Source organism: Sarcophilus harrisii, chromosome 4, assembly GCF_902635505.1.
Source record: "Sarcophilus harrisii chromosome 4, mSarHar1.11, whole genome shotgun sequence".
In the NCBI taxonomy this organism is placed as follows: domain Eukaryota; kingdom Metazoa; phylum Chordata; class Mammalia; order Dasyuromorphia; family Dasyuridae; genus Sarcophilus; species Sarcophilus harrisii.
In genome coordinates, this window is record NC_045429.1 from 116,485,896 (window position 1) to 116,510,307 (window position 24,412).

General features: G+C 39.7%; 1 protein-coding gene across 1 annotated transcript; it reads left to right on the top strand.

Moving 5' to 3' along the window:
- The first annotated feature begins 640 nt into the window (after positions 1–640).
- LOC100928652 (zinc transporter 10-like) lies at positions 641–22,091 on the top strand. Its single transcript, XM_031937384.1, has 4 exons — positions 641–1,666; positions 2,226–2,306; positions 16,975–17,214; positions 20,906–22,091. Exons 1-4 carry the CDS (start codon positions 1,045–1,047, stop codon positions 21,391–21,393), a joined length of 1,431 nt encoding a protein of 476 aa, XP_031793244.1. The 5' UTR covers positions 641–1,044; the 3' UTR covers positions 21,394–22,091.
- The last annotated feature ends 2,321 nt before the right edge of the window (positions 22,092–24,412 follow it).

Genomic DNA, 24,412 nt, shown 5'->3' on the forward strand with positions numbered 1-24,412 from the left:
AAATCCCTTATACTATGTTTCCTACTTATAGTTATCCAGTCTCCACTTAATGACTTTAGTGCTGGGAAATTCATTACCTCAGGCGGATTCAAAGCTCTTATGTGCATGGGGGGTGGAGGTAGGGGGCAAAATCTGATATTCCCAGAAAATGCTTTATTTGAGATAAATTTTGATATAAAGTGTAGTTGATGTGTCATTGCGTTAGGGACAGAACTTCAAAAATTTTTAATTCTAAACTTAACTATCAATTAAAATGACCATTTTCATGTACAAAGTAGAATATGAGAGGATTGTACACGAATCTATTAAAACAGCTTTTCTGCTTGCTTTTCATTTTTAAGTATATTATAAATTCAAAATATAACTTTCAGATCTGACTTGTTTATCTTTCTTCTGGCCTTCCTTATGTTTTTTTTTTTTTTTCATTTTGGATGCATTAAAAATCTGTTTCTGTCTCCTCTTTCCTCCCCCTCCCTTCCTTTTCCTTTTTTTTTTTTTTTTTGTCATGGCTTAAGGAATAGAGCGACGCAGTAGAAATAGTAAGCTGTTGGAGTTGGAGATAGGGGTTGACATCCTGTCTCTAAACTATTTGGATCATGGGCCAGGTATAATTAGGCATACTCACTGAACTTCAGTTTCCTCATCACGCTATAAAGAGCTAAAGGGTAAAGGGAGGCGGTGTCCTAATGACAGCAGCCACTGGGCCACTCCTTTCAACTGAACGTTTGGAGGCTAGGGGCGCTCTTCTCTGTCCTAAAAAAAAAAAAAGCCAAAGGGCAGCGTTGGCTGCTGAAAGCCTGACGGCCAGTACTCAGGGCTCTTTCAGAGTCAGGCAGGGTCTGCGGTCGCACTTGTTGCCCAGGCGTGCATAGCCCGCAGCCACCCCGGGACGTACCCCTCCCTGCGCCCCTCTCCAAAAGGCGGCGCTGCGGCGGTGAGCTGCAGGGAATCCCCAGCTGCGGTGGGCCGGCATGGTGAATATAATTGAGCTCAGCCACAGTTAGAAGGTCAGCGAACCCTTCCCGCCGCTGGGCTTCGGAGGAGATGGGCCGCTACTCGGGCAAGACTTGCAAGTTGATCTTCATGCTGGTGCTCACCACCGGTTTCTTCGTGGCTGAGCTGGTGTCGGGCTATCTGGGCAATTCCATCGCTCTTATCTCGGACTCTTTTAACATGCTGTCCGATCTGATCTCGCTCTGCGTGGGGCTCACAGCCGAGTTCATCCTTCGCCGCCACACCCGAGGTTCCCGAGCCACTTACGGTTACAGGCGAGCAGAGGTAGTGGGGGCATTGAGCAACGCCGTCTTTCTCATAGCCTTGCGTTTCACCATTTTCGTGGAGGCCATCCTGCGCCTGGCCCGGCCAGAGCATATTGATGATCCAAAACTAGTGCTCATCGTAGGGGCCCTGGGACTGGCGGTCAACGTGGTGGGCTTGCTGATCTTCCAGGACTGTTCCTCCTGGTTCACCTGTGGCCGCCGCCGGCGACGTCTGAATGGCAGCAAAAGAGGTCCCTCGGCACCTCCGGAGGCAGTAAGCGCGCAGCAGCAGCAGCTGTCTGTGCCAACTGCTGAAGTACCGGGTTCGGATTCGGCCCTAACTCTCCGGGTGGCCTCCGACCCTCTGAAGGCGGAGAAAGGGGTGACTCTGCAGCCGCGTGAAGCAGGTGCTTTTCAGTTGCATCCTCTGGATATCTTATCCTTCTTTTCTTCTTCCCATTCAGCCCTTTTTCCTTTCCTTTTTTCCCCCTTCTATTGGTCCCCCATTCATTTCTCGTCTTAATTTACTGCACTCAACTCAATTCATAGGATTTTATTTTCCTTTTTTTGTCTTTGCCTTTCTTCATCTCTATCACACATACTCAAAATTTGAAAAAATAGCATTCTTTTTTATTTAATTTATAAGGATGATCATTTCTTCTCTCATTTCTCAAGTTTTAGGGGCAGGGGAGGAGGGTTTTTTTGTTGTTGTTGTTGTTTGTTTCCTTTGAATTGGTTTTAACTTGAATGGAAGAGTCCACAGCTGATCACACGGCTTATTTCAAAGCCAACCAGCACTGTTCTATTTGTAATGGAGGGAGGCTTTTTGTGCATATGTGGGTGCGTCTGTGTATGGAGGATAAAGGGGACCCTACTATTCTGATAAAGCTTTAAAAATTGTTTTTGAGTCCCTTGGTTCTTGTTTGTGGAATTATACACGACGCAAGGTTTCTTCTTTGAATGCAGGTGATTCTTATAACACCCAGAATGAACCTCAAGAGGAGACTATGAAAAAAGAGAAAAAGTCGCAAGCCCTGAATATCAGAGGTATGTTATTCTAAGATCTTTATGAAAAAACAAAACAAAACAGACAATCTTTTCGATAATGCATACTTCCACAATTGTTCTTTATTTCCATTTGGTTTTCAGGAGAGGAGAAATTTGTCTGAAAATATTCTAATTGCACTTACCAGTGTAATTGGTTCCCCTAGTTTCTTATTTCCTCATTGCTTCTAAAGGGATATTATAGCTCAATTTTAGAGTGACACTGATCATATCCCGTAGTTGAACACATTTGCTAATTATTACTCTTCTTTTTGCTTCTCCTAATTTTCCCTAATCCTATAGTATAGTCTCTTTTTGGTAGAATCATAGAAGCATTGTAGTTTAATGGAAAGACTATTGATTTAAAGTTGGATGAGCTGGATTCTAATCTTTCCTTTTTCTGCTTACTATCTGTATTAATCACATTGTGCAAGTTATTTGACTATTCTGTGCTTCTAACTCATCTCTAAGGTGTTTGTGTGTGTGTGTTGGAATTGGACTCCACCTTTAATCTATGATATATTGAAGACTAGTATTTTCATCAGTTGGCCAGTTTCAGCTTCATCTTCAGGAATGTGAGACCCTGGGAATTGCCAAGGCAGTTTTTTCTAGAGTGTCAGACCCCTGAGGCACTGGAATCCAAATTTTCTTTCAAGTACAACCCTGAAGGTCCCAGTGAAGGTCGAGAGTTGATGGTTTAATGTTTCCACCACTATATTTTGAGTTGTCCTGCCATCTAAACTCATGATCATGGAATCAGAATTGGTTTAGGCAGGGTTTCTCTACTTGATATTTTGAAAGAAAAAAATTGATTATTTCAATATAATTCCTTTCCTTTTGTAATTTTGTTTTGCATTAAAAACATCTTTCTGCCACAAAATAATGCTCCCCCCTCCCATCCCAAAGTTCAAATTTTCTGCTCTAGGGTACTTTTTATCTAGGTAGAATTTTGTCCCAACCTTCCCTTAGCAGCATTAGAGCCAACATTTAGGGACTGGGTTGCCTCAAAGACACAAAAACCTATTCTTGACTTTGGGAAACATAGTAATGATTATGTTGAGGACTAGATTTGGGGTACCTAAATGAAATTAGGATTTAGTTGAGGTCTAGTGGCAGGTGTGGGGTACAGGGAGTCAAACAGAGCTCCCCTGTAACCCCCTTGGATTCAGCGTAAGGATACGGTGGTAAATGAAGTCTAGTAGTGGCACAAGTCCCTAATAAAAGCATTTATTAGCTGGAGAGCTAGATTGATAAAAAGAGGTTTATTATTGAGTTTAGAAGTAGGAGATAGGTGAAGGTAGAGATAAGGAGGACACCGGACAGAGGGTCCAGTAGACAGAGAACCCTCACATGGCTAGCATGTTTGGAATCTCTACAAAGAGGTGTTCCCAGCGTGGCCCTTTTATAATAGGAGACTTAGTTGGAGGGGCTTTTGGGTGTAGCCCCAAAGTTGGCTCAGATCCGGATGGGGCTGTGACAGGTCTGGATCTTCTATTGGAATTCAAAGGGACCATGATTTGTGAGTCAAAGGGCAATTACATTCACTAGAGGGGTTTGGGAATCAAAGATAGGAGTCTTTCCCACATCATTCCCCCCTCAAGCAGTTGGAACTTAAATTCATTTAAGGAAAAAGACATGGGGCAAAGTCTCATTGAGACAGAATTGAAGATTTTCTCCTTCCAGGATTTTCCAAGTTCAGGGGTCCCCCTTCATGAGGGGGACCTCAAGCAGTCACCTCTAAAAGCATGTGGGATGGAACAAGAGGTTTGGCAATTGTTAATGCTGTAAAGTTATCCATGTATATATCCTGTAAATAAAAGGCTATTAAATTAAAAAAAAGCATGTGGGAAAAGGGGCCCTGATCTCTTAACTGCTTTGAACTGGCAAGGGTTGTAGAGATTTGGGGGTTCATGCCAGGAGGTGAGGCATGAGGTGTGGGGTTTGGGGCTGGCAGCAAGGCATCTAAGGAGTGTTTGTCCCGGTCATTCATTCCCAGTCAGTTGGTCCCATGTTCTCCAGGTTAAAGAGCAGTTCAAAGAGGGTCCAAAGATTGAAGCCCATCCCAGGTTAAAACCAGAGTGTCATCCAGGGTGGAGATACAGCAGGAAATGGGTCAGTTCCCTTCCGTGGGTTGCTTGTAAGAATGCTGATGGCCAATCTAACTATCAAAGAGAAGTAGGAGAAAATGCTGGGAGCAAAAGATTATTTGTCAGTAGTAAAAGTGTTAAGTAGCCTAGCTTAGCCCTTTCTTTCTTAATTTCCAGGAAAGCTAATTTCTCCAGGGGTTGGTATTAAAGGGTGTGGACTAAGAAGTCAGGGTAGGCAAGAGGCCTTAATATCTAGTCAAGATAAGAATGCAACTTGGGCAGCACAGTTAAGAGATTTCTAAGAGCTTTTCTTTAAGAGTTGGTTCCTCAATAAGCAAAGATCCTGAGCCTTCCCCCCACTTTCCCCACTCTTATGGGGGAGGAGGTAGAAGGGGTCAGAGGGAGTGTAAAGTATCTCAGCACTGCCAACCCAGCTAACTGGCCCCCGAGGTGTTGGGATTGTCCTGGGATAAAAGGGGAAACAGGGCTAGACCCCAATTCCCTACCAGGGAGCAGGATGCTGGGGGCCATTTCAGCCCCTGTGGTGTGACACAGTTTCTCCAGTGTTCCTCCTGCTCGGACTCAGGATAGAGACTGGGGTCTCCTCGGACAGTTTCCTGGGCACCTACAGGTCTAAGTCTGGGAAAGATTTGTATTAAAAAGCACTTCCGCTCCACTCCAGAGTGTTTTTTTCAGGAGGCAGAAGTTGCCCTGAGAAGAAAAAAAGAGCTGAGTCTCAGGTTGGAGGTAAAGGGAAACCAACAAACAGCTGTTACCAGCAGAGTGGAAGAAACATCGAGTTTTGAACCCGGAAAAAGTTGAGGAGGTGGGTGGGTCCTAGGTTTCATTAGGTTGAGTTTTTCAGCTTTAAAAGAGACAAGTGTGCTAGGTATGCTTTTGCCTGAGGGCACAAGTGTTAATCAGTCCCAGGATTTGAAAGAAAAAAAGCAAAGGATGGACTTGTCTTGAGAGAGATTGGAATTCAGCTAATCTATTCAGAGTTCAGGTGTTGAGATTGAGGCATTTTTCTCAAGCCCAGTGTTTGTCTCTGCATTAAGACAGCTTAAAATCTCTAGGGATGGGGGAGGGAAGCCAATTCATTGCAAAACCCAAAGACTTTCCCATTCTATAACGTAACCTTCATAGACCTCTCTAGAAGGTGTCACAAAGGGCCTCTTAGAAGGCCGTTTGCCAAAGAAAAACCAGGATTTCATTCCCACAGCATCCCGTAGTCAACTAATTTCCTCCAGAGACTCCCGGAGCCTGGGAGCAAGCTCAAATTAGCCTGGGACTTTGAGCCGCCCCCCATTATAGAAGGGCGATGTGGTGGGTTTGCCTCAGTGGAAACCTCCTAAGAGTGCCACCAACATTGAGGGCAAGGTAAAGGAGAGGTGTGGTAGGAGTGGGTGTGGTGTAGGAGTGGGTATGATCTTCATTTGAACAACTCCTCACTTAACTCTAGACAGTGTGCTTATTCTATAGCCCCCAGGCTCCCTGAGCCATAGTGTCTCAAGGAATGGGGGAGGGAAAACAGAGAACAAGTCTAGAGAGCTTGAGAAAAGCATGACGGGAAAGACAGACTTCTTTCCTAAAGGGGTTCATCGAATTCTTAAATGGCTTCAGTTTCTCCCATTAACTCATTTCTTGCTGCTGTCAAGGAATGAGGGGAGAAAAGAAAAAAAGCCATCTTCTAAAGAATTTAATTTGCCTTGACCTGGAATTTTATTCCCCAGCCATCATTCCAAAGGTCTTTCTTGAAGCTACAACCTGGCCAGGGTTAGAGCCCAGAAAAAAACCTTTTAATTGTTGGCAGGGACATAGACCGCCAATCCAGAAAATAGAACAGTATGCTAAGAGCAAAAGGTCTTAGGACTGAGAAAATTAGGAGCATAAGAGTTCCCACCTGTACAGTTAGGTAGGAAAGTGAGAGAGACAGACCTAGCCTGGTTTACCTAGGTTATCTCTTCAGGAGCAGCTGAGAAAAGGTTTTAAGTAGTGCCCTGAGGCTAAGAAAAAAAACCGAGAGCAGTCTTTGTAGACAGCCTCCATGCAAAAGTATAATTCTGAGGCTTCTACAGTTAAAAGGCTGTGCTGGGAGGGGCATTGCATCAAGGAAACTGAGTCCCGTTTTAAAAGGTATGGGATGCTTCCTGAGGACTGGAAGCTGCAGCTTTAAGAGCCAGGTAAAGGTTTAGGAGGGGTGTGGCTCACTTGTCTAGATTGCCAGCAAAGTTCTCTTTTAAAAGTTTAAAACCTTTCTGGAGATTTGAGAAGATTAAGAGTAAGTCCCCAATCTCCCCACTGTACAGTAACCCCAAGAAGGGGATAGAATAGGAGCATTTAAATGGCAGGTTGCCAAGCCACATGGGAGAGGTCTGAAACAGAATTCGAGTTCTATACTCCCCACTCCATGGAAGGGGGGAGGAAAGGCCAGAGCGAGGGTGAGGGAGAGATGCCATCTTACCCAGCATGGTACGTCTGGAATGGCGAGGGCTCCTCTGGCAATTCCACACTGGAACTTGAGGGCAGGGCAGCTCATCTAAGCCCCCAAATCTTGCTGGGAGAGCAAGACCTGAAGGAGAGACCACTCACCCCTGTCCAGGGAGTAGCAGCCGTGGGCAGACATATTCTCTAAATTCACCCCCAGTCAGTGATCTTTCTCCTAGTGGCTAGAGCCTGACCATTAGAGACTCCATGCATTTAACAGTGGAGTGGGAGAAGGGCTCAAACACAGCTCCTCTTACATTTTTCTGGTTATCTCTCCAGAACAGATCAAAGAGAGCACTGGCCTGGGACCCCCGAGAAGGGTGGGGTCCCCAGAACGCCTATGTGTCTCCTTAGTCTGGGGGGGGGGGGTGTTAAAGAGACACTTCCTCTCTTGTCTCAGTCTCTGCCTGAGAGCAGGGCTTTCTAGTGAGGAAAAAAGCTTAGAAATGCATTGAGATGCAAAGGAAGGGCCTTTGTCTCTCGAAAGGATTTGGACAGAAGGAGTTTACTCAAGCAAAGCATCTGCTCCAGGAAAGATTTTAGAGGCAGGGGAGTGTCTAGATTGTGGACAGGTAAAAGCAATTCCTCAAGAATTGTGCCAGAGCTTAAAGCTTCCAACAACGACCCAAGCCTGAGAGGGCTTTGGGTGTCCACTGCAAGATAAGGAAAGAAAAAAAGTCTTTTACCTTGTCCAGAGTTCCGGATTGCCTGGTAAGAATTGAGATTTTTTCACCTGAAATGCAAGTAGGGTGAGATGGAACTCAGATATTCTCCCCACTACCTTAGAGATAGAGTGAGACAAAGAAGGAATGCAGATTCTTCCCAGAAGAATACTGCCTGAACAGCTCAAAACCCAGATTGGTTCGAAGTGCCCTGAAAAATGCAGATTCTTCCCAGAAGAATACTGCCTGAACAGCTCAAAACCCAGATTGGTTCGAAGTGCCCTGAAAAGGTTGGGGTTTGGTTTGGTCACCAAATTATCTAGCTCCCAGTGTTTGTTTCATCAGGGAACCAAATGTTGAGGTCTAGATTTGGGGTACCTAAATGAAATTAGGGTTTAGTTAAGGTCTAGTGGCAGGTTTGGGGTACAGGGAGTCAAACAACTCCCCTGCAACCCCCTTGGATATGGCGGTAAATGAGGTCTAGTAGCGGCACAAGTCCCTAATAAAAGCATTTATTAGCTGGAGAGCTAGATTGATAAAAGAGGTTTATTATTGAGTTTAGAAGTAGGAGATAGGTGAAGGTAAAGATAAGGAGGACACTGGACAGAGGGTCCAGTGGACAGAGAGTCCTCACATGGCCAGCATGTTTGGAATCTCTCCAAAGAGGGGTTCCCAGCGTGGCCCTTTTATAATAGGAGACTTAGTTGGAGGGGCTTTTGGGTGTAGCCCCAAAGTTGGCTCAGATGCAGATGGGGCTGTGACAGGTCTGGATCTTCTATTGGAATTCAAAGGGACTATGATTTGTGAGCCAAAGGGCAATTATATTCACTAGAGGGGTTTGGGAATCAAAAATAGGAGTCTTTCCCACATCATTCCCCCCTCAAGCAGTTGGAACTTAAATTCATTTAAGAAAAAAGACATGGGGCAAAGTCTCTTATTGAGACAGAATTTAAGATTTTCTCCTTCCAGGATTTTCCAAGTTCAGGGGTCCCCCTTCAAAAACCATATATAACTTTTTTTTTAAAGTCACATATTTGGTGTGGTTAGGAAATTCACTATTAATAGGATTTTGTAGTAAATTCTATAATATAATTTATCCCCTTCCCCAATTCATCTTGAAAAACTAGATCAGTTTACATTTGTATTTATTTAAGTATTGTTTGGGTTATTTTCCTTCAGTTATTTAATTTTATTCCCACCATAAAATCAGTAAATCTATTATAATCCCTAAATTCCTTACAGATGGGGAGAAGGGTGTATAGAGGTGATAATGGATGCACTTGACAAAATTCCAGTAGGACCCAAGAAATTTGAAGAATATCAAGGTTTCATTTTTATCTTTGTATTCCTAGAAAGAGCAATTAAGGGGTCAATGAGTGCTAGGACTAGAGTCAGAAAGGCTCATCTTCCCGAGTTCTAATCTGGCTTCACACACTTTATACCTGTGTGACCCTGGGCAAGCACTTAAGTCTGTTTATTTCAGTTTCCTCATCTGTAAAACAAGAAGTTCATGTCAAACCACTTCAGTATCTTTGCCAAGAAAATCCCAGTGTCATGAATAGATAAAGATGATTGAAAATGACTGAACAACAAAAGAAAAAACGGCAGAAACACACTTAGGGTAGGGGGGTGAGGGGAGGAGAGAACTCCAACTGGCCGCCCTTCCCCCACTCCAGCTTCCTAGAAAAAACTTCCCTCAGGTTCCCCACTCAATTTCCTACATGGGGATCCTTTTCAAGATTTAACCCTTCAGTTTCCCAAAATCAGGTTTCTTCCCAAATCCATCCATTTCCAACTTCCTCTTTCTCTCTAGCTACATACTTGAACAATCTCCTTAAAGAATTTACTCAACCTAGTAGCAGAAGGCAGTGGGGGTGGGTGGCTCCCTCTCCCACCTCTTCACCTACTCCCAAAAATCTTTCTTTCACCTTCCTAAAACCATGCATTCCTCTAATTCCCCTTACAAATCAGTCCTTCCTAAATCACCTGCATTCCTCTTTCCTTTTCCTTCAAAAACCTATACAAAACCCACACATGATTTAAAGTATAACTTATGTTAACAAATAACTTCAGAGAATAACAAACTCTGAACCAAACTAATACAGCTGTTTTTAAAAGTTTTTTTTTTTTCTTAACCACTGTGAGAGCTGTTTCATTTTGGGAGGGGAAGACTTCTGTCCACCCTGAGAAAGTATCTACAAAAACTAGCAGGTATTTATAGCCAGCTGTTTATGGCTGTACCGCAGTATAATCTACCTCCCATCTCTCCCCGGGGATATGTCCCCTAAACCTGATTCCCACATGAGCCTCTTTAATTCTTTTCATATTTACTCTAGCGCAAGTGTTACATCTATAAATATAACTTCTGATCAGTTGGCTAACATCCTTTATATAATATCTGCTCAATAACTGATGCATTTTCTTTTCCCCAAAATGAGTGAATCATGCAAGTCCTTCACCAGCATTCTGCTCCATGCTTGTGTAATAAAAATTCTGTCCTCTATGAACCACCAACGTCCCTCCCTTTGTCCTCCCCTCTGAGATGTGAAAGAATCTTCTGCAGGGGTGTAGACAGGAACAGGTGGGAGGAGAGGGATTGCCAGAGGAAGGGAAGAAGTGGGGGAGGAGGTGGCAGCTGTCTGAGCCGCTGCATCTGAAGCCCGATTTCCCACTCCTTCCATTGTTTCACCAGATTGGTGAGCTGAACAGTGGATAATAGCAACAGAGCAGGGCAACCAGATAGAATTTAGTAAGGAAAGTATCTCTGCCTTATTTCTAATTTCCCTCCCAGCAGATGTCAGCAGGTCCCTTTCTTTGTAGAGAGAGGCATGGACATGAGCTGTTGCAAAGGCATAATGACTGTCTGTGTATTAGCTGATTTACCCTTTGCATTGCGCAGTGCCTGAGTCAATGCTACAATCTCTGCTTTCTGGGCAGAAGATCCTGGGGGGAGGGAAGAAGACCATAGAGTAGAGAGAGAGGGATAGTCTAACACTGCTGCCCCAGAAACACGGGTGTCCCCCACAACAAAACTGCTCCCGTCTGTAAAAAGACTCAGGTCAGGATTTTTCAGCGGAATGTCAGAAAGGTCAGACCTTGCTGACTGAGACTCCTCAAGGAGTTGGAAGCAGTCATGCATAGGAACCGGGTCAGAACCAGGATCTGGGAGCAAGGGGGCAGGGTTCAGGGCAGACGACTTGGAGAAAGTGAGGCTAGGATGATCTAGAAGCGCAGGGCCTGATAGTGGGTAATGCAGGCATTAGAGAGCCACCTGTCAGGGGCAGACCTGAGCAGAGCCTCAACAGAGTGAGAGGCAGAGATGGAGAGAGACTGGCCCAAGGAAAGTTTGTCAGCTTCCTTTACCAGGAGAGCAGTCTTGGCTATGGCCTTAAGACAAGGGGGCCATCCAGCTGCTAACAAATCGAAGTGCTTGGAGAGATAAGCAACAGGCCGGCGTCAGGGGCCAGGCATTTGGGTCAGGACGCCCTTCCCATTACCTCTAGCTCCTGCCACAAAAAGGTGAAAGGGCTTTGTGATCTAGGGCCGGGGCCTTGGCGAGGGCGTTTCTGAGATGATCAAAGGCAGATTGTTCAGCCAAGTCCCACATAAGGGGACCCTGACCGGTTGTAGCAGAATAAAGGGGTTTTGCTATCTCAGCAAAAGAGGGAATCCACAATCTGCAGTATCCAGCTGTTCCCAAGAATTCTCAAACCTGTTTTTTAGATAAGATAGCCTGGATAGGGAATGGTGGCCAGTTCTGAGAACATAGCCCAGATAAGACACTTTGAGAAGGCAGAGTTGAACCTTTTTAGCAGAAACTCTGTATCCTAAGAATTGAAGGAGTTGCAAAAGGGCATGAATTGCCCGCAAGCAGAGGAATTTATCAGGGGCTGCAAGGAGAAGATCATCTACATACTGGACCAGAGAGCAATAAGAATGCTCCTTGTGAAAGGGTTGGAGGTCCAGATGGAGAGCTTCTCCAAACAGGGTAGGGGAGTTTTTAAAACTCTGTGGCAGCCTAGTCCAAGTAAGCTGCCCTGAGAATTCCCCTAGGGGATCTATCCATTGAAAAGCAAAGAGAGGAACAAATTCCATTTACTTACAAAATTAGTTTTCAGCTGAGAGAGAAGAGAGGAGGGAGCAGGAGAAGGCAACGCAGGGGAAGCTAAGATAACAAGAGAAGGCAACTGAGCAGGAGTTAGCACCTCAGTGCTAGCCATACCAAGCCCCTGTTTATTGGTTGGAGAAGGAAAAGAGACTGGGGGGGAGGGGGAGGACAGAAGGAGGCAAAGGGCCAGGCAGTGAAAAGTTAGGCTCAGGAAAGTTTTATCCCTCAGGTGGCAATTTGTCGAGGAATTTCCAGGCAAAGGTGGATACAGACCAAAACCCAGGGGTCTTCCAGAGAATCCTGTAGGATTTTCTTCTGGCAGTTTACAACTCTCCCTGTCTGTTCTCAGGGACTGCGTGACCAAAATGTGAAAACCATGCGTCATGGTCGCAGCCCTCAGCCAGGAAGGTGGGTAAGAGACAACTTGAAGCCAAACATCAATGTAAGGATATTGATCTGGACAGCCAGGTTCACCAATAACTACCCGGTGCCCCACCAGTGCTACTTCCTTATCATATGTGCCTTCTGGAGGCCATCCTACCCCAAAGGAAGGCCACTCCTTCTGGCAAAACAGTTTTAATTTATTCTTTCTCCACGATATTCCATAATCATGATATTTAAATGTCTCAGAAAAATGACTAAGAAGACATTCAAGTGGAGTTAGTGTTTTTGAAGCAGAGTTTCACCTGGCTGAGTTAATAAGACTATCTAGTCTTATGCCACTAGGGGGAGAATTCCTACTATCTTTAAACACTGCCTTTTTTTTTTTCTTCCCTTCTCTCCCTTTTCTTTTTCTCACAGGCTGCTGAAGTCACCCAGAGACAAAGAGAGAGAGAGATTTTTTTTTTCAAGCTTCTTGATGTTTTCTAAACCTGCAACACAGGCTAAATTCTCATTTCTTACAAGCTTGCTAATTTTTAACATAGACACACAAAATGCAAAGCAAACACGCACACAAACACACGTTGAGCTCCAATTTACTAAGCACAGTTTCAACTTTGTTCTTAAAAATTTTTCAACTAACAAAACAGACAGACAAATCACACAGAACATAGAACACACAGTTAACACAAACCCAGAGGATATTTTCCAGCATCCTGGAAGAATATCCGTCTCAAAATTTGTAAACCCATCAGCATTTATTCTGACACCAGGTTGCTAGCAACAGCCCAGACAGAACTAGATGGTACCCAAAGGTACCCAGACAGACTTACTCTCCCAAATGACAAATCAATTCCATTGTTCACCCTAGGCCATACTGAGGCTGAAGAACCTCTTCCTTTTCCCCGGAGGCTCTGGAGGTATCCAGAGTACTGATCTTTTCCTAAGGAATAAACCCAGATCCTGAGCCTTCTCAGGCCCAGGTGGAGACCGAGAGGTCTCTAATCTCCAATCCATGACTCAGTTTCCCCTTATCTCCATGGGACCTCCAAATTGTAATGCCGGAGAAACTGAGGCAGGAGAGAGATTAGAGAGTTTTCAATAGTTTATTAATTGGAGAGTATAATTGACTGGACAAGACTCTCGTCTCAAATTATCCAGTCAGATAAAGATATATACTGGGACCAAGGAATCTATGTTGGTCCCAGGGCTGGGGAGACTGTCATCTCAAAGAATCCAGCATGCTGCATCTAGCAGCCAGCCTCCAGCAATGAATAGGAGAAAGCCAACCTCTTAAATATTTTCTAAAGACAAAGAACCACTAAGGGCGCCAAAGTTTCTGTCAGGTTGGGGGGAGACCATAAATCCTAAAAGCCCAGAGACAGGATGTTTGAATACCCAGAGAAAAAGATGTCAGTGAGGTATCTTGGAATATTTTAAGAGGGATATTGTAAATTCTTGAGAACAGGGGAGGGTCAGGAGTTCTGTTCTCTTGTTCATCTCACTCTCAATTTATAACCTTAGAGTAAATGGTTCCCAATCTTAATGGACCAGAGTGGGTTTTTAAGGGGATTTGACAGAACAGTTAAGGAAACTGAGACAAAGGAAACTAGTTCAGGGAAACCAAGTCAGAACAGTTACAGAGAACTATGGCATAACAGTACTTTTTAATTTCATCAAAATACACAAAGAAGTAAGTTTGACATGCTGATGTAAAAGACTTCTAGTTTATCAACAAATTCAACAAAATGCAGGATTTTCCCAGAGCAGAGATGATGTCAAAGACAAGGAGTGTTATTTGATACTAATTCATGATTTTTAATTGTTCAGTTTGTTTCTTTTCTTTTTTACATTGCTAGCAACTAAGGTAATAGAAAGAAATTCCATCTTTGGAATACTTAGCAGCATTGTGACTAGCCATGTGATTTAAGTCATTTTCCAAGTGATGAACTGTTATTGAACTCTACCAAACAATCTTAGTCTATAAAATAGGTTGTCACTGCATTTGTTGCTATAGCTATTAAGATCCACCAACTGTATGGGGGCTAAGCATAGCACAGTATTTCAGATAAAAGGAAGTGCTTGGTGAGTTTAGTTTAAAAAATTAAATGGTTGGGAAAAAAGCAATGGGTAAAGGAAGTTGAAGAGAATAAAATGTAGGTTTTATGTCAATAATAGATATTTATAACTGGCTTTAGCAAGTAGTAGATTTCCCCCCATAGGAAGTCTTTAAAAAGAGACTAGATGACTACTTGTTGGGGTATCTTTTCAGGTATGGATTGGATTAGGTGGCTATGAAAGTCCCTAATAAATCTAAAATTCTGTGATTCTTTGAAAATCATTCTCTCCCTCATCCTTGGTTTCCTTATTTGTAAAAATAAGGGTTTGAGATAACTAATTTACTGTCAGGTATGTTGGACTTCATGACCTGAAGTGCCTTCCATCTATGAAATTCTGATTCCAAGAGCCCCTTGAGCTCTGAATCATTCTTAGGGGAAATGGAAGGATATCTCCAAAGTTTTACACAAAACCTGAATATAGGACTTTTATCACAGAGATACAAAGGGCTTTTAAGATCATATGGTTCAACCTTCTCATTTTACTGATAAAAAAATTTGAGGCCCAGAAAGATTAGATAACTTACCAATGGCCACACAAGTAGTAATTGTCAGAATTTGGGTTTAAACATCAATTTTTGGATTTCATATCTGATATCTACATTCATGACATATTGACAAGAGCGGTCCATATCAGAAGGATTTTGACGGAAATCGGGCAAAAATATTTATTGGACATCTTCTCCATGTTTAACATTGTGATGGGCATAATGATTTAAAAAATAAAACAATTGTAAGATATTGCCCTTACCCTTAAGGAGTCTGCAATCTAATTAAAATAACAATGACAACACTTAGGAAACAATTAGGAAAAAAATAAAAATGGCTAAGGTAGTTTAAAGTTATCAAATGAATACAAGGAGATAGTGAACCCACACAAAGTGTGCATTTTTTCTTTTTGAGAAAAGTTTTATGGATCTGCCTTTTTTTACATTACAATCCTTTACAGATTACTCCTACATTAGTATAGTTCTCTTGTAACAAAATTAAATAGTTAAGTACAGCTGATAATATAGTGACCTCAGGCAACATTTTACCCCCACCATCACCTTCCATTCATACACACCTCTCTATTTTGAAAAACAATAATAAACAGAAATTCACTTTTCTCCTCCCTTTTACCTGACTGTATATTATACATGAAATTTATGGAATTGCTTTGGCCTTGAGCATTAAAGATTAGGTCTAAAGATTAGGTTTCTTTTGGATATTGTGAAATATTCTAGATAATTCTTGAGTTGAGAGAGAGAAAGATAGACAGAGGGAGGTGGATGGGGGGGGCGATGGGAGATAAGAGATAGAAGAGGGAAGGGAGGGAAACAGACAAAGCAGAACACTTTTTTCTACACTATCAGTCTAAACATATTTTGTTTATACTTTCTGAAGTCTATTTTCCTAAGACCTAGGATACATGTCTATGTCTAGTATTTCCTTCCTTAAAGGGCATTTAAAGACATTCTGTTAACTTTAATACCTCTAGTACCTCTTCATTTATTGAAGAACAAATAGTTTGTCTTTTGTTAAACACAAAGCTATGATAGAATACTTATTTTTGAAGATGTTTTAATCTAATGTTTTAGAATATAAAAATTGAATAAGTTGTAGGCAAGTCTTTACATGGAAAAGTATAGTTTATTTAGAAAGAAAGGTAACGAAAAAAACTTCCCTTTTTGCATCACCTTTTGTAACTGTTATGCAGTCATTTTCAGTTGTGTCCAATTCTCTTGAATTCCATTTGGTGTTTTCTTGGCAAAGATACTAAAGTAGTTTGTCATTTTCTTCTCCAGCTCATCTTGCAGATGAGGAAACTGAGATACATAGCTAAATAACTTGCCCAGACTCATACAGTTAGTATGACCTCACTATCCTTCTAAAATATTCAAGACTAATCTAAAATAGACATCTATAGATTCACTTGTCCACTTTGGTTACTTATAATGGATCATAGTCAAGGTGGTTTATTTATTTCCTTTAACACCTGCTTCTTTGCTGTTGCTTTTTATTTATTTACTTTTTTCTTTCTTCTTCTTCTTTTTTTTTTTGATGATACCTTTCCCCTCCCCCAATAGTATTTTATTTTTAATTACATGCAAAAATAAGTTTCTTTTTTGTAAGATTTTGAATTCTAATTTTTTTCTCCTTCCTTCCTCAAGATAGCAAGCAATCTGATATAGGTCAGCATGCACAATTATTTTAAATATATTTCCATATTAGTCATATTCTTAAAAATAGTCAGAATAAAAGGGAAAAAAAAACACAAGAAAAATCAAACAAACCAAAAGGTTGGAAATAGTATGCTTCATATGAATAGTATTCCATCTTCATGATTCTTCCTCTGGATGCAGATGGCATTTTACTTCCCAAGTCTAAAACTCCAGACATTTTCATTAGTTGACCTCCATGCATGGAGTTTTCCCCTTCATTCCTGCCTTCTAGCTTCTCTGGCTTACTTCATGTTCCAGCTGAAATGCTATAATAAGTCTTTCTTATTTCTCCCTCAATACTAGTGCCTTCAATTGTTCATAGTTCAAAAGTTCAATTGTTGTTGATTATTTTTGTTTGATTTTTATATAACTTATTTGTAGATGGTTATTTGCATTTCTCTCCCTGATTAGATTGTATGCTCTGTGAAGGCAGTGTCATTTTTGCTTTTCTTAGTATTTTAGTATATAATAAATGCTTATTTACTTGATTCTCTAAAGAATGACTTTATTTGTATGTCTTTCTGAGCCATCATACTTTTCTCATAAGGTAATGTGTGCAAAAATCTTGATAGGCTTGAGATGGCGTTTGTGATTTTCACATGTTTTGTTTTTGTTTTTCTGGTAGGTGTTCTATTGCATGTAATGGGAGATGCACTGGGATCTGTGGTTGTAGTAATTACTGCTATCATATCCTATATGGTTCCTCTGGAGGGAGATAAACCATGTAACTGGCAGTGCTACATTGATCCAAGCCTTACTATTATCATGGTCTTCATCATTTTGTCATCTGCTTTTCCACTCATCAAGGAGACAGCATCCATCTTACTACAAATGGTTCCTAAAGGTATCAATTTGGAGGAATTGGGTAAGCTGAATTTACTTTTAATTTGTGGTGCCTTTATCAATGTAATTTTAATGATACAGATAGACATATGAATTGAAATTACAATTTTATTGAAATCTCAGATAAGGACATTCCCATTACTGTGCATCTAGACCATATTAATGTTAAATGACCCAGGTATTCCTGGCTTCAAGGCCAGCTCTCTATCCATTATGCCATACTTTTTCTTAATGTTAATGACATAAATTATATGTGTGGTATTTCTGGGGAAAATTTTTATTTATATATTCTGAATTCCTCAGTTCTCTGGGGTTGTAGAAATTCAATCATGGATTTTCATTCTAGTTATGTGACCCTTATGTAAGACTTTACATTTTCTGTCCTGTATTTTTATGAATTTTGAAAATATGGAACTCAAGAGTCAACACTTGTACTTTTCACCCATATGAGATAGACCAAGTGATTTCTTTTAATTTGCCATACCCTTTTTGTCAAGAATCCTTGTTGTCTTGCTGCTCTCAGTGATCTGAAAAGCATTTTTGCTTCAGATATTGCAGAGTTGCTAGTTGAATTTTTAAGTATGGCAAAGGTTCTCAATTTATTATAGCACATGAAAACAGTTGGTTTAAAATTCAGATCATTCTTGACCTCTTTTTGGATTGATCTGTTTTTTTTTTGTTTGTTTGTTTGTTTTTTTTTTTGCTTAGCCTCAGGTTAAAAACAACCTATAAGTATTAGTTTTGACTTTGATATAAATCTGAGTTCAAGATGTGAATGTGTCTATGTGTGTGGGTTGTGTATATGTCTATATATATAGTATATATGTTTGTATATTGCATTGTATATTAATATATATATGTATATTGTTAACAAAATAATTTAATGGGAATAATCCAAACATTGATAGGGGAAAATAATTACGCCATTTTTCAAACTGTAACTGCCCTATGAAAATGGAAAATATTCCATACAGTACAGGTTTTTAATTTAGTAAAATTTTAAATTGTGTCCTTTTTCAGTTTGGCAAACATTTTAATTCACAAAATATCTCTTCATTCTAATTTTGGTATTGAAAATATTGATAAGACACAGTCAGTGTTTTGTGATATAGTTTACAAAATGAATATACACTCAGGATATCTGATTTTTTTAACAGACCTCAGACCGTCCCAATTCCACTTTTTCCCTCTCCACATTCTACTGCTACTGTTCATTTGTTTATGTTGTGTGCAACTCTTCATGAATCCATTAGGAGTGCTTTGTGGCAACTCATTTTACAGATAAGGAACTGAGGCCATCAGGGTTGTGTGCCTTTTTTTTTTTTCTATAACCAAAAATTTCCCCAGTATCCTTCCCCTTCCTTCTCCCAGAAAGTCATTTTATATATATATATAATTAAAGAAAAAAGAAAGGGAAAAATAAGCTAAATTAATTAATACATTTTTAAAAATCTGAAAATCTCTGCAGTGTACCCTAGTCATGGATGTTGTACCTCTGCAAGTGGGTGGGAATGGGAATGTCTTCTCATATCTTCTTTGGAACCAGACTTGTTTGTGATTTTTCAACATTCACCATTGTTTTGTGGTTATTCTTTTCCTTTACATTGTATATTGTTGGGCCCTGAAACCTTCCACTCCACCCGTTTTCCATGACCCCTATAACACAATGCTTTGGCTAATAGTACAAACTAGCATTGGTTTGAGGCACCCGGGCATGTATTCTGCTGACAGGTGTGCAGTAGGTGTTCCAGCCAGAGAAATAAGTCACAGTCATGTATCGAGTACTGGCTGAGAATAGGGCATGAAGTCCCCTCCACTGGAAGGACTATTGCCGAGAAATGTGACCTGGGGGAAACAGGATAATTGGGGGAAAGATATAAGGGATAAGGGATGAGGGAGAAGTAGACATCATGAGCTGTACCAAATAGAGTCTGCTTGTTGCAACCTTCTTTGGGTGTGGTGACTGGGTAAGGAAAGATACTGCCAGGTTAGGAGTCGCCTAACAGTATATGTCGTTTTCTTGGCTTGTGCACATTTATTTTTGTTGTATTCATCAATGTTGCGTAAAATGTGGAGCTGGTCTCCTAACCAACATTTCTTAAGCCCAAGATGGCACAATGGATAGAATGGTAGGTCTTCTAGCTGTGTGACACTGGTCAAGTCATTGGATCTTTATTTAGCTCAATTTCGTCAACTATAAAAGAGGCAGAATAATAGTACCTACCTGTGAGGTTGTTAATAAGGTATTTATAAAAATATCTTCCAGGGTCATTAGTATCTCCTCCTGTGATGATACTGATTAGTTTTCTCCCTTAACTCTTGTTCCTTAGGGGAAAGATTTTGTTATGAGCTAAAACTGCAGAGATCTAAAAGTCCTGTCTTATTTTATTTCACTGCAACGTCATTAATCTTATGCATGGGCCATAGACTGGCCCCATGCCTGTAATGTACTCCTATACTACCTCTACCACAGTGAATCTCTGGTTTCCTGTAAGGCTTACCTTAGGAAATCTATGTTTACTCCCTAGTTGCTGAGATCCTCCTAGAAATTATTTTGTATCTGTACTATATATACTTTGTATTGGATTTTCTGTGTACTTACTATTTCCCCTCAATAGAATGTAAACCACTTTGAGGACAAGGACTATTTCATTTTTTTTGCAGCTGCATTTTTATCAACCAGCAGAGTGTCTGACACATAGTAGGCATTTAATCAATGCTTTTTGAGTGAATGAATGATGCCTTTGGGAACTTACAAGCTAGTTAGACAAAAGAATGCACATAAGAAATGGCTAAATAACAGCATAAGGCAAGCTATCATGACATGCAAAAATTGGCATTGGCATTGTTATGTTCTGTGAGAGTTCGGAGAAAAAGAGAATTCACTTTGAACACAATCAAGACATTGCCTTATATGAAGAAGCCTTTCTTTAATGCCCACCCCTTCAAACCATTTTGTATTTATTCCACATATATTCCATATATATTCCACATATATGTACTTGTCTCCCCACTGGAATATAAGCTTTTTGTGAGTAGAAATAATTTTATTTGTTATATCTGTATCTATAATGCCTAATACAAATGGCTAGAACATAGTAGGCACTTAATATTTGTTAAATTTTTTTTTTCAATACAGCAAGCTCTAGTGAAAGGGATATTAGACTTAGAGGCAACTGAGACCTGGCATTGGATTCAAATTTCAGTTATAATGCCTAATGATCGTTTATACCAGAGTTTCAGTTTCATTATCTGTATAATGGGACAATAATACTTGTATGATGTACTTCTTGGATTATTATAAACAAAGTGCTTTGAAAATTTTAATTTGTTTAGAGCACAATTAATTTTCTTAGGATAAAGTCCTTTTAAAAATGTTTTGGCATTTTGAAGATTCACAAACCATTCCATTTCCACTATAACTATCCTGTGCAGCTGAATATTGTTGACTTGTTGATGTGTTTACCTGAGCATCTCCTATTTAGTCATTTTAGTTCAAACATTTATTTCCTGAGGTAAGTGTTTTCTTACCTGGTGAGGGCTGATTTAAATCAAGACAAGTTATTTGAGATAGGAACATTTAAATGGGCTCCATATATTGTAGTGCTGTTGGACAGAACTATTGGTTAATAATTTTTCTTTGATATCTTTATAAAATAGTCACTCTTAATTCTGGTACTCATCTGTATACTATCTGTTCTTCTCTCTTCTAGTGGGCAAGCTGTCCAATGTACCTGGTGTTAGCAGCATACATGAAATGCACATCTGGGAACTTGTAAGTGGGAAGAACATTGCCACTCTCCACATCAAGTGCCAAAAGAGCAAAGATTACCAAGATGCCAATTTTAAAATGCGGGAAATTTTCCACAGTGCAGGGATCCATAATGTAACCATCCAGCCAGAATATGTGGACCAGGAGGAATCCTTGGATCAGGACTTGATGCTCCTCTGTAACTCACCGTGCATCTCCAAAGCATGTGTGAATCATCTCTGTTGCCCTCCAGAGATGCAATCCCTTACTCACATCAATGTTTGTGCAGAGCCCAATGGTTGTCCTCCAACTGCAACATATAGGAGTGATGGCTTAAGTCGAAATGACACAGCTGCAATTATCATCCAAACAGAATGTCATGGTGATAGTGGGCCAGCCGCTAAAGAGAAACAAGGAGATCTGATCTTTGTCAATAGCACCCATTTTTAATTTGGTCTCAGCTTTGAAAGTCAACTGATTGAGAAAAGCAGCTTAACCACCAGTCACCTCATGCTAATTCTTGTGGGACAGATTTCCTGAATGATGACCAATAACCAAAATTAGTAATGTAATAATGTGTTAAAATAAGGGATGAAGTCCTTTTAAAAAATTTGGGCAATTTTAAGATTCACAAGCTCTTCCTACCCCACCCTACCTAAACTATACAGGTGAATATTGTTACCCTGTTGACCTATTAACCTGTAAACCTATGTGTTTATCTGAGCATCTTCCCTTTAGTCAAGAACATTAGTTTGAACATTTATTTCCTGAAGTAAATTAAAAAAGTGTAGAGACAATGTGAACTAGAGACTAATTCAATATTTTTGGAGGACTGGGATTTGAATATTCTCTCCTCCTTACCCTGACCCTTTTTTGGGAATCATTTTTGACTGAGTTATTTTAGTCTACTGAGGTGAACTCTGGATAATATAAGCTTTTCTGTTGTGCTTTTCTGAATCATCAATAATGAATTTCACAGTAGTGTTCTATTCTGTCCTTCCATCTCTCTTACATCTTCTCTTTGATAGAGAATAAAATGGGGTCTTAATAAGCTCGAAAAGACTGGAACAGTAGAAGAGATCATTGAGTTCAATAAAAGAAATTTTTTTTTCTTCATAATATATTTGCTTAAGAGGTGGAGAAACAAAAGTGATTGTCTTTCTTTTTTTTTTTTTTTTAATGAAGACAACCACAGCTATAGGGTCAAGAAATATTGAGTAAAGTTTTTTCACTTAACATTGCAGGAAAATAAAGTCATATTTGAGGCAGCATGCATTTCTTGTTTTCAACAGTCAATCCATTTGAGCTGCTCTCATTTATTTCTTTGGCCAAGTCCTACTTGTTCATCTGAAGTCATTCCATAGTACAGGGATCCATGCATATGGGTCACATTACATATGTCTTTACTAGGAGAAGATGGATATTATCCAGATTTAAAATATAAAACATTTTAGTTTTCATTCCTACTGAATAAATAAGCTACTTTGTACTTTCATGCCCAGTTCAGATGATTGTTTTTCCTATAATTACACATTTTCATATATTTATTTTAACTTCCTATTTTGGCAATTTGATAGAAACTTATGTTAGAAGGGAAAATTCAGATATATTAATTTCAATTTTGAATATATTCTGAGGGGTTTGAAATTTTCTTTTGTTTCTGAACCTCCAATCCAATTGAAATAGACACAATTAAAGTAGGATTCCAATTTTATTATTGTTGAAGGCCACTCCAAGGTGTTAATTATTATTCAAATATCAGTATTTTTATGGGGTATAAAGATAAGGACAGTGTTTCACTAAAGTTTTAGGAATTAGATAAACTTACAGCTTCCCAGGACAGATGACAGGCTAGATGAAAGATAAAACGTCTTTAGGGAATTTAAATGAGTTCTCTTACTATGCACAAAAAGACTCCTGTAATGCAAAGTTGGTAAAGGTAATAGCTTTTCCAATTTAATATAGCATATTTCCTATTCTCTTAGTGAGTTTTAGAGGCAGGAACAATTACACTAGTGCAGATAAAATAATGGAATTGCCCACTTGTTACTTCTTGAAAAATATATCTTATTTTCTCACGTCTTCTGTCATGAGAGAGATAAATTGAAAACTGTCTGCATGGGTTTTTATCCTCCAAAGAGTATTTCTACCCTTTTGGTAGAGATTGCAATATGCACTTTATAGCTTTCAAAAAGTTTCTTTAGCACAGTTGAACTTTTAAAAAAATGTAAGGGCATGATAGAAATGGATACAAACTAGGGAAACCATATGAAGTTAATAGTGCGAATATTTTGGACACATTCTACTACTTTAAATATTATTCACAAGAGTGGCAAGCCTGCAACCAAAGAAACAACTGGGCTTTTCTTACTAATTTCAATAAGAATTTAACATTTCCAACATTCTGTCAACACTGATGTGGCATAGTTTTATGTGAAAACTGTATTAATATATTGTATTTTGGCTTGCATCCAAATAGTTTTTAAAATTATATGTGTGTATATACATATATATACGTGTGTTTATGTGTGTGTGTGCATATATATGTGTGTATATAGATATATAGATATGTAGATATATATTTTTAAATTCTGTGGGAAACCTATTTTGAAATGTAAGGGGAAACTATCTCCAAGATAGTTAAGGACATCCTAAGAAAATATCTCCCGTTCCTACTAGTAAAATTAAAGAATTTATTAACAAATATTAATGCACTGCTTCTATTCAGTTTGACACATTGGTTGATACCATCAAGAATGCTAAATAGTTGGACAATAATGAAATACATTCTTTTACATTTCTGGTTAAATAGATTTTTTTTCTGATGTGGTAAAACATTGCACTTAACATTTCTCTATTTGTCTGACTTTCCCCTTCTCCACTTTGTACCTCTGCCTTTATATGTAGGAGAATTTCCCTCTAATCTTGACACTTCCCCATCCTACTTCCATCTGCTGAACTATCCCTGTCAACAGCAACAAAATTAAAGCCAGGCAAATATCTCTCAGTTTGATTTTTTTTTTTTCTTGTCTAGGGGGATACCTGAAAATGATTTTGTTTTTTAAAGGCAAATGATTTTCATAAACTCTGTAAGAATCTTTGATGTGGGTTAATTAGAGGTTAGCTGCTATTATCACGCTGTTTGTCATACAATAAGAGTATAGCATTATTTCATATCTTACAGCTATCTGGTGGGTTACATTTAGCCCTTAGCATAGTGCCTGACACATAGTAGGTGCTTATTAAAATGCTCATGGCTTGGCTTAGTCAAGCATAGTCAATATAAATCGGGAAGTACAAGAAGCAAGAAAATCTGTGGAGTTAGGACCAATACTGAGGGATTATATGAAGCAGATTTTGTTTTAACATGACAATTTTTATGACAAAAGGAGATATTTACAAGCAGAATGGACTGCCTCTGTTTGAGAGTATTCAAGCAGAAACTTAATAATCATGCATCAGACTTAAC